This window comes from Colletotrichum godetiae, assembly GCF_030913485.1.
Source record: "Colletotrichum godetiae strain CBS 193.32 chromosome Unknown BDP55scaffold_95, whole genome shotgun sequence".
Classification (NCBI taxonomy): domain Eukaryota; kingdom Fungi; phylum Ascomycota; class Sordariomycetes; order Glomerellales; family Glomerellaceae; genus Colletotrichum; species Colletotrichum godetiae.
The window spans coordinates 1-9,327 of NW_026851343.1; the positions used below are offsets into that span (position 1 = coordinate 1).

The window sequence follows — 9,327 nt, forward strand, 5'->3', positions numbered from 1 at the left end:
GGAAAGTGATCGTTCGGACAGATCAACAAGGATAGTATTAACGTATCGAATTTAACACTCCATGTCGTCCAGACACTTCCGGCGACCGTGAAGTCTTTGAGGAAACCTTTGGTACACATGAACATAGGCACAAGGAGAGGTGGCGGTAGACTTTGAAAAGGGAAGTCGACTGCTTGTATTTGGTAGGCATTTGCCCTTCAGCTCATTTTCCATGCCTTTTTCTGTTTTCTTTCGTCGCGGCCATCCTCATCAACTGTCATCTATTATTGCAGAGAAGTATCACGATGACCTCTAGCATCAAAGCCGATTGGACGATGGTTACTCCCTAAATGCATTCTGGGTGTGGAGATGGTATTACTGCGTGAGACTGCCATCAAAAACAACTTGAGGCTCCTCGTAGACACCCACCTCCGCAGTCACCTAGATCTGTCAAGGACCGAAACCGCGAGAGCAAAGCCTGAGCGGGACTTCAAGGTTCTTATATGGTCTACTGTAGCGAGAACAGATGTTCGTGATTACGTGTTTATGTCGGAGATCGTAGGATGAATATGAAAGGGGGAGATAAATTATCCAGCACCCTGGACGAAGGCGTCGGGAAAGTCATAAGGACATCCTAATTCCGGGCTCCTTTTTTTTTTTTTTTTTTTTTGAAAAAAAAAAAGCCGATGCCGGGGGTTGTCAGTAGGTCAGAAGTGGAAGAGACCGGCTAAAAACGAGGGAGAACGGGCAAAGAAGGGTGAGCAAGCAGCGATAGCCATTAAAAACGGGCATACACTCAAACCGGGGGCCGACGGTACAGTGGCTAAAAACAAACCACGTTCCCACCCTCCCCAGCCTGTGTCGCGGGCACGTGAGCATTAGAATAATTGCTATTGTTTAAGATAGCCACACTCCACCTCTTTTGACTCTCCAATCCCACATTACTGGTTTTCTCGTTTTGCCGTTAGCTATTTCAGCAGATCAACTCTCTTCATCGCAACGTTATTGACCAACCTCGGCTTCTCGGCGCCAACTACTATCGCTAGAGCTTGTGCTCTTCATCTCCAGAAAGCAGAAAGAAGTCGTTTGTTCAGCTATAGGTCCTTTGGCTATCTGGCAATTCTAATCTCAGAAACTCATCGTGTATCACCCGAAGCTAACACCTGTCGGTTGAGATCTGTCAACAGCCAGTGTCTACTCGACTGTGCGATCTGAAGAACTTTGAGCTTTGCCTCGACAGATAGTGGCCATCACCCTCCAGCTCTACGTATCTTAACCTCTCTATCATTCATGCGCCCAGTTGCCTGCTCCCCTTGCTGGCTCCACGGGTCCATAACAGACCCGAACCGTCACAATTTCTTCCCAACTTCGCATTCAGTCTTTGCTCTCTCCTGCTCCGGACTCCGATGACGCACCCAAAGCGCTCCCTACTCAGTCCAAGTCAGAGGGAAGATGTTACAAACCCTTTGCCTCACAGGAGGATGCCTCCACAATTCTCGCCGTATCAAAGTCGGCAGGCAAGCAAGCTCTGGGAGGAGCCATGCCTCAGAGTTACCTCGTGCCCGACGGCGATGACTTGAAGTCGATCTCGGCGGGAGGCTCAAGTGCCAAAAGACCCTCTAGAGCTATGCAGCCGCCGATGAGATCTGGCATAGCTTGTTTGAGATGTAGGAAATCCAAAATCAAATGCGACAACGACAACACTGGATCACCTTGCGACACATGCATCAAGGCAGGACATAAGTGCGAGTTTCCCGATCCAACGCCTCTTACGGCGAAACAATCAAAGCCGCCGACTGCGCCGAGGCAGGTAAGGGAGGTCGGGCATGATCGGAAGCGAGTGAAGAAGCTCGAAAATGCAACGTCCTCTGATGAAAGGACTGCTGCGGCACTTGCTCAGGAAGTCCTTTCGGCACCCTATCTTACCGTCGACTTGTGGCATCAACTCTTCGACATACATAAGCTACACTTCGCTACCGAACTCCCGTTTTTGCATCTCCCAACTCTCAAGGGCATCATTCACGACAAAGACAGCAAGAATCCGTTAACCGAATCAAATCTGATTCTGCTGGGCATTCTGACTCTCACTGCAAGATTTCATCCCGGCTTGGTCGAACATGTCGCACACATCACACACCACAAGATCGCGGGCCCAAGATCTCGTGGTGTTCTACCCAGTTCGGAGCCGTCGATGGCCTCAGAGTACTTCGCAAACGCTCTGACAAAGGCACTGGGAGAACTCGAATCAGCTCTGACATCAGCTACTGTCGTTAGAGTTCAAGCTTTTCTCATGCTTGGCTTGTATAAATGGAGTCAGCCGAATGGCGGCCTGGCTGCATGGATGTACGTTGACCTCGCCACGCGGATGGCTCAAACCATGAAACTCGGATCTGCTCAAGCGCCCTCGAGTTGTTGGCAAGATCAGGAGGTGAGGCGCCGCACCATGTTCAGTTGCTTGATTCTCTGTCGGCTTTTATGCTGCGCAACTGGCCGAGTACCCGCGGTTTAAGCTCATGACCTTCCAAAGCAGCTGCCAAGCCTTCAACTTCGGTGGCTTCATTTATACTCGATTACCGCGGCCTGTGGGTCAAGGAGCCGAGAAAGTATTTGAAGATAGCGTTCTCGGCCGATTCGTGGACCTGATCGAAATCTGGGGCGACATCTCTAAGTACAACCTTTTGGGCGGACGCGATACTAAAAAGGAAGAAGGGATGCCGCCATGGGACCAAAAGTCGACCTTCTACCAGCTCCGTAAAGAAATAGACGCCTTCTACACACGACTTCCGGAATGCTTCACCTGGTCCACTTCGAATTTCTGGAGACACTCTAACAGCATATACGTGTCATTTCATATGCTGGCTGCTCTCTGCAGGATCGTGCTGCATCGCGAATATATCCCTTTGATTGCCATCAACTGCGCCAGGCCGATGGGCCCTATGGCGGAGCTCGCATTTGACCCCGGCGCTGCTCCCGATGGCCATTGGAAGCGAAGCGCAGAGCAGATCTTCAAGGCTGGTAGGGAAATAATCGACCTTATCTCGCTATGTCGGGACAAACTTCCTCATCCGTCGCTGGTCATGTTCGCAGTTTGGCAAGCAGCGTTTGTGGGAATATACGCACGGCACTACCCTCACATGGATACTCAGAATCACATGTGCAGTGAGCATGAAGTCGGAGAGCGAAAATCGAGATCGATGTCTAACAACTGGCTGACGACAACCATTACTTACCAGGCGTTGACAAAGGCTGCACCTTACTTCAGCCTGGCGTCCGATTATGTCATATACCTGAAAAGCATGGATCAGTGTCTCACTGAAATCAACTCTGACTGCAGAGATGGAGGATCTAGGCAGAGCAGAGATGATCCTTTGATCATTCGACGAGATGGGCGTGGCGGCGATTGGGGCGGGCGGAGGGATCCCCGGCCAATCTACCAGCAAGCCGGCTCCCATGACTCCTCGACTCATGGTCTTCCACCAACGCTCGGCTCATCGCAAAACGAAATGGGAATGGCTAGCATGAACGCAAAGGAATTGAAGGCCGACGTGTATGTACGATATCAACAGGGCCGGCGGTTGGGCACCATGTTCGAAGACATTTTTGAGTTTGCTACCGGAGGCAAAGGCTGCACGCCGAACTTGGGATCGCGGAATACATTCGATCCCCCATTCCGTTGGGGCAGTGATCCGTATTCAAGACTGTCATCCAATGAATCGCAGCCTTATGTGAGGGTGTGACGACGACTTCCGTCGCCTGGTATGACAAAGAAGAAGAATTTACTCGGAAGAAGCTCGGCACGGACGACAAGCACGGCGACTACATGGGCGTCCCTCTCGAACTACGATCTATTGCCGAAGCGAAGCACCCTTCTGGACTTTTCGATCCTAGCAATCACTTCTACGATGTAATCGAGTCGAGCCCGTCCCGCTCAACTTGAAGGAGGCCAGGGGTGATCTTGCTGATGAGCAAGTGAGATTATTCTCAGCTGGTGGACATTTGTGTATCATTAAATTGGTATTGTATTAGGCCGTTGGAATGGCGAGGAAAAGTCAAGTCGTCAAAAAATTGCTTTACTCACTGCCTGGCTTCGTGACGTGTATCAGCGACCACAGAAGGCCTATCCACAGCATATACGCATGGATAGGCTGCCACTCAGAGACAGCAAAGCAGCCCAGAGTGGCATAGAAGCTTCCAAGGATCTTACTCCTCACATATGCTTGGACTAGCATGTCCATAGGTCTGTCGGCATACTAGTGCTACTCCAATGCCGTGCTTTTTGGCGACGAGGATACGAGTTGGAATTCGGATCTCGAAACCAAAGCCCGTATGGCCTTCGAGACGCCGCAACAGACTTGAAAGGTTCATCAACTCATGTGGTCGCGTTGGCATAAGTAGGTTTCGAGAATTACCCATGAGAGGGTCTCGGCACCAGAAAGCGCGGCCTAGTATTTTTCAGCGCGCGTTCAAGGAGGACTACTGGGCACATACCAAGGGCATGCTTGAAACGCTGGCAAGAACTGTTGCCAATAGACACACTGTGTACTAAATACAGAGCATGAGGCAGAAGTGGATGAGTCTTGAGAACCGATATGGTCTCGATGATAGTAGGCATGAGACCAGCGCGCCGCTGATGAGAGCAAACGTAAGGATCAATCGCAAGTACGATGGATATCGAGCCGCCAGGTGCATCGCCAGCGACAGCATCCCGCTTCCGAGAACGACCCTGCAGGCGGCCCGAGTAGCCAGCTCGATCTGGGAACACATCAGTAAAGTCAGTCCCGAGTCTGGGTCTAGAGGGGGCTGTGGAAGAATGTACCTGAATTGCGCTCACGTATTTGTCCATCGTATCAATGATCCTGAATAGAGCCCAGCAAGGGTTCGGAGAAGGCAGAGATTTTTGCAAAAGGGGGCCGCCGGGCATGGAAGTAGTGGCGCGGTCATTTACACTCCTAGCAGCTTATTCCGTTTGACTTCGAAATCTAGCTTGATCCATGTACGGGGTGCTTGATCATTGCAGTTGAACGCTTCGCACGTAAAGGCGCATATTTGCATCTGTGGACAGCGTGAGCTCATTCCAAGGCAATGCCAGCTTCTCCCCGGTTTGGAGCAGCGGCCCCTGCAGGACCATTCGAGTCTTGCCGATCGTCACAACCGAGCAGACCGCCAACTTGGCAGAGGACTCCGCTCGCCAACGTTGGGATGTCGTCGAAATGGCCTATGATCCGTGCGCAAGTGACTAGCGCTATTTGAAAGGTAATTCGCGCTTCTGGTGGATAAGCGGAGTGGTAGACCAACCCCGCCGTGTCCGTGTCCTCAAAACCCCTACGAACAGGCTGATAAGGAAGTGTGCACACGCCACCACCACCATCCGCGTCCACCCCCCAAATCCTCAGAGATGCCGCGACACATCCCAGACCCATCTCATCATGGTCGTGGTGGGTATGCCACATACGCTAGCGTCGTATGGTGACGAACCAGGGTGGCTGGTGGTTATGGTCGGGTACTCGTCCACCCCTGCTTCAGTACGCCGTTTCCTGCCATCCGCCGAGCAGTGAGAGGGGCCCGCGATAGACTTCATCAAACAGGACTCTAATGAGAGCATCTGCGCTTTTCGTCGGCAATGGAGCACTTCACTCATCTCTTCCGGTGGCCTATCGCTCTCGCATCTTCCTCTTGCCAAGCTGTGCTGCCCGCAGCGGCTCCGACCGCCTCATTCCGCTTCTGCATGGGGTTTGATCAGGGATACGGAGTGGACAGACTCGAATGACACAGGCTTGCTGTATTGCTGCGCTGTTCTGACTAGATCGCCGTCGAATCACTCCTCTCGTAAGGCACGATGCCTTGCATTTCTTCTCCTCTTGCTTCCTCTACCTCGTGGGCGAGCGCCGAAGGCCATGGACTAACAGGTCCCACAAGGCACATCCTCGACACCATCCCGGCAAAGACGACATTCCCCCTTTCTCCCACGCACACTCCTTTCTTTCTCTCTCTATGATGCGTCAGATACCTGACAGAATTCAGATCTCAGATTTCAGTTTTCGATTTTCAGGGCTTGCTTTTTTTTTTCAGCTTCAAGAGAAACGGGGGAAAAAGATGAAAAAGGGAACATCGACGCTCATGGTCCCATTTAATGCGGTTCATCCGAGCCTGGTTCCCTCATCCTCAAGTTTACATCATTGCACTTCTTTTCGTCCTCAGCAACATTTTGGCCTGGATCATCGACTTGCCCGTCATTGCCCAGGGACTATTACGAGACCCTCGACAAACTTTAAACAGGCGTTAGAATCCGTCCTGACTACTACCCACCAATCTCGGCCGCGACGCCTCTTCATTTCCAGCTTACTGCCTTCTCGCCGTCTCACCAGACTTTGACGCCATCGCAGTCACAGACATCCGCGGCCTCGTATCGAATGTACGAAAGCAACCCTTCCGAAGCACCAACTCCTCCCAACACCCCGAGCTCCCAGAACAGTGTGCAACAACAGCAGCCTCGCGGTTCTGACCACCAGATGAACCAGTACGCTCCCCCGCCCCAGGCGTATGGCACTCAATCTATGCAGCTCCAGATCACGATGGCTTCTTCTCATTCTCAGCCCATCGCGCTTGACCCGGCGTCTGGACGTGTTTTCTCTCACTTGCACCCCATACCCGCTGGTGGTGTTAGGCTCCAGTCTGGGGTGAATTCTCCCTACGGCCCTGGGGCTGTCATGCCCGGTGACATAGGTGAGGCTAACCGGCCTCTACACGTTGTCGGCTATCAGGGTTGCCGTGGCATTCTCCCCAGCGCTCTTGGCCGCCCTATCACTACCCCCGCTGGCGCCGGCAACACCAGGAGCACTGTCATCCCGGTCAAGGATGCCGATGGCAAGTTCCCTTGCCCTCACTGCACCAAGACCTACTTGCACGCCAAGCACTTGAAGCGTCACCTTCTACGCCGTAAGTTACAACCCATTACTAACGCACGCAGCTTATTCCCTTTGCTGACACGGAATACGAATAGACACGGGCGACCGCCCCTACATGTGTGTGCTGTGTCGTGACACTTTCTCGCGAAGTGACATTCTCAAGCGTCACTTCCAGAAGTGCTCCATTCGCCGAGGTAACCTGGCTGGTGCTAGTCACTTGTCACATTCTGAGGCTCGTGTCAAGTCGAATGGCGGTCCGAACCACCCCAATGGTCTCAGTGATATGACTGCGGATACCAGGGTTCAGCCAATTGATGTGACAACCGTGCCGGACGAAATGAGAAACTTACAGATTATCAGTCAGCTGTCGCGCACCAGTAGCCTGATGAAGTCTGACAATGACAGTCCCCGGCAGCCTGGTGTGCAACGCGCCTACGGAGATCATGCTCAATTTCCCCTCCATCATCCAGCACAGAGGCTGATCGCGACCAGCCCAGTCATCACCACTGGCGTCCAAAGTCCACAAGGACCTACTAGCCCCCCTGGTCACCGCGATTCCCTTTTCTTTTCGACATGGAATGTGTCGCCATTGTTCCAAAGTGCCTATACATACCTTTCCAACCAAATCTGCAGCTTTGTCTATCCCTCAGATTCTCCGATCATCGACCGTGCCGGCCTTAGACTACACTCCGCCGAAAATGTGGGCGAATTATTGGGCATTTACACTCGTGTTCATGTCGATTTGCCGGTTCGCCATACATCCGAGTTCCGTATCATGGATGCGTATCCTGGCTTGTTGGTAGCCATGTGCTGCGTCGGTGCTTGCTACTACAGTTGTTCCCCGGATCACTTGAGCGATGTGGTATCTTTCCTTAAATCCGCACTGGCTCGTGATCTTTTGTCTCGGGCGGACTTGGTCCCCAAACAGCAGAGTAGTAGCGCTCGCGCAGACACCTCGAGTCCCGTTCAGCGGGACATAGAGGAGGCTCAGGCTCTATTTCTGCTCCATTTTATAACGATATCACAGAACAAGCTGCAGCATCGTGAGAGAGAGACTTCAGAAGCTATGACGACGCAAACTCGTCGGCTTCATCAGCTCGACACCTCCACTGGTAAGTTCTCTTCACACCACTGCACCGAAGCATCTGCACATCCTCCCTGACTCCGCAAGTCTAGTTCAGTGCTCAACTGTTAAGTGCCCAGCCCTCGGGAGACCACGTAGGGGTGATTTCAGTATATAGAATCTAAGCTAAGGAGTAGAGGTTTTTGAAGCGGGGGTTCCGCGGAGGCAGCGCGGTAAACTGTGGCAGTATCCGGGCTGAGACCCGGATCCACTAATCGGGTCTAGCCCGTAACATCAACCCCGTTTAGACAGCTTTGAGATGTACATCTGGCGAGGTGGTGGAGGACGCACGGAAGAAGGTAGATCCCGGAGATCCGCTGGGCTTCATGGAATTTAACACATCAACCAGGCAAGACGAATCTGTACGGAAATTACATGTTGATGCATATGGTTCTATCATTGACCCAACGGGTTGAATAGGATGACAGCATCGTCTTAAAGGGTTCGACACAAATCTTATCACTCACTCAGACCTGTCGACGACCGTGAAATTGTTCCTCGGGCATGATCCGCCCGCTCGCTGAGGGGGGACGGCGCCAGCTCAGACTAGAGCTGCGACGCCGAAGCCCAAGCAGGCCTTCATGGTTCTTGTACTTCTTTCATGAGAAGGAACAGGTGCTCATGATTGCGTTTACATGTCGGGGATCGTACAGTGAACATGGAAGGGAAGAACAGATAATACAGTACCTTGGACGACGACGACAGAAGGGTTGGAGCAGGCATCCTGAGTCAAGGCTCCACCGATCGTGCCAGTACCAAGACTCTCTGTAATTGAAGGGCAAGGGACCACGCCAAGCTGGCTAGACCATAAAGATAACAAGTAAGGAAGGGCAATCAAGCTGTCCACCGGTCGGTCCGGCTGTGGTGCATGTGAGTGTGCATGTGAGAGTCGGATAGCCTGTCTTGGCCCTTCCGAGCCTGAGGCTGTCGGCGGTCGGGTTGTGCTCTTGCCACTATTATCTCCATCACTCGATCACGTCGTGTTGGCCATTAGTACATTATATCATTGTATAACAGTCAGAATGTCGGTTCAGGCTTCTATCTTTCATTTTCTAAATATCGTAAGCTATTGACATGGCCAACCCCGAGTGAACCTATATCAAGGGATTCCGTTCCTCAACGTGAACATTTTCTCTCGTATCCAGCGTCCCCGTCACCCACCTCTGCCTCTAAACCCCTCTCCGATTCCCGCAGAAACAACCCAAAAGCCTCGCACTACTTTTGAAATATGTTTAACAGCTAGAAATCAAAATGGCTGCATTATTTGAGATGTTTCTTCTTGATCTCCGTATTTTCCAGCAGCCAATTCGCTCCGAGAAC

At 52.1% G+C, this 9,327-nt stretch overlaps 4 protein-coding genes across 4 annotated transcripts; 3 read left to right on the plus strand and 1 right to left on the minus strand.

Moving 5' to 3' along the window:
• Positions 1-2,300: 2,300 nt before the first annotated feature.
• BDP55DRAFT_685888 (uncharacterized protein) lies at positions 2,301-2,543 on the plus strand. Its single transcript, XM_060576482.1, has one exon. It carries the CDS (start codon positions 2,321-2,323, stop codon positions 2,486-2,488), a length of 168 nt encoding a protein of 55 aa, XP_060422102.1. The 5' UTR covers positions 2,301-2,320; the 3' UTR covers positions 2,489-2,543.
• Positions 2,544-2,555: 12 nt separating this feature from the next.
• Positions 2,556-3,908, plus strand: BDP55DRAFT_685889 (uncharacterized protein). Its single transcript, XM_060576483.1, has one exon. It carries the CDS (start codon positions 2,691-2,693, stop codon positions 3,714-3,716), a length of 1,026 nt encoding a protein of 341 aa, XP_060422103.1. The 5' UTR covers positions 2,556-2,690; the 3' UTR covers positions 3,717-3,908.
• Positions 3,909-4,179: 271 nt separating this feature from the next.
• On the minus strand, positions 4,180-4,900 carry BDP55DRAFT_638800 (uncharacterized protein; the record flags this gene model as incomplete). Its single annotated transcript, XM_060573159.1, has 2 exons — positions 4,180-4,421; positions 4,468-4,900. 2 exons carry the CDS (start codon positions 4,898-4,900, stop codon positions 4,180-4,182), a joined length of 675 nt encoding a protein of 224 aa, XP_060422104.1.
• Positions 4,901-5,405: 505 nt separating this feature from the next.
• On the plus strand, positions 5,406-8,423 carry BDP55DRAFT_638801 (uncharacterized protein; the record flags this gene model as incomplete). Its single annotated transcript, XM_060573160.1, has 5 exons — positions 5,406-5,501; positions 5,565-5,805; positions 6,256-6,915; positions 6,980-7,996; positions 8,260-8,423. The coding sequence occupies 5 exons, from the start codon at positions 5,406-5,408 to the stop codon at positions 8,421-8,423; spliced, it is 2,178 nt and encodes a 725-aa protein (XP_060422105.1).
• Positions 8,424-9,327: the final 904 nt, after the last annotated feature.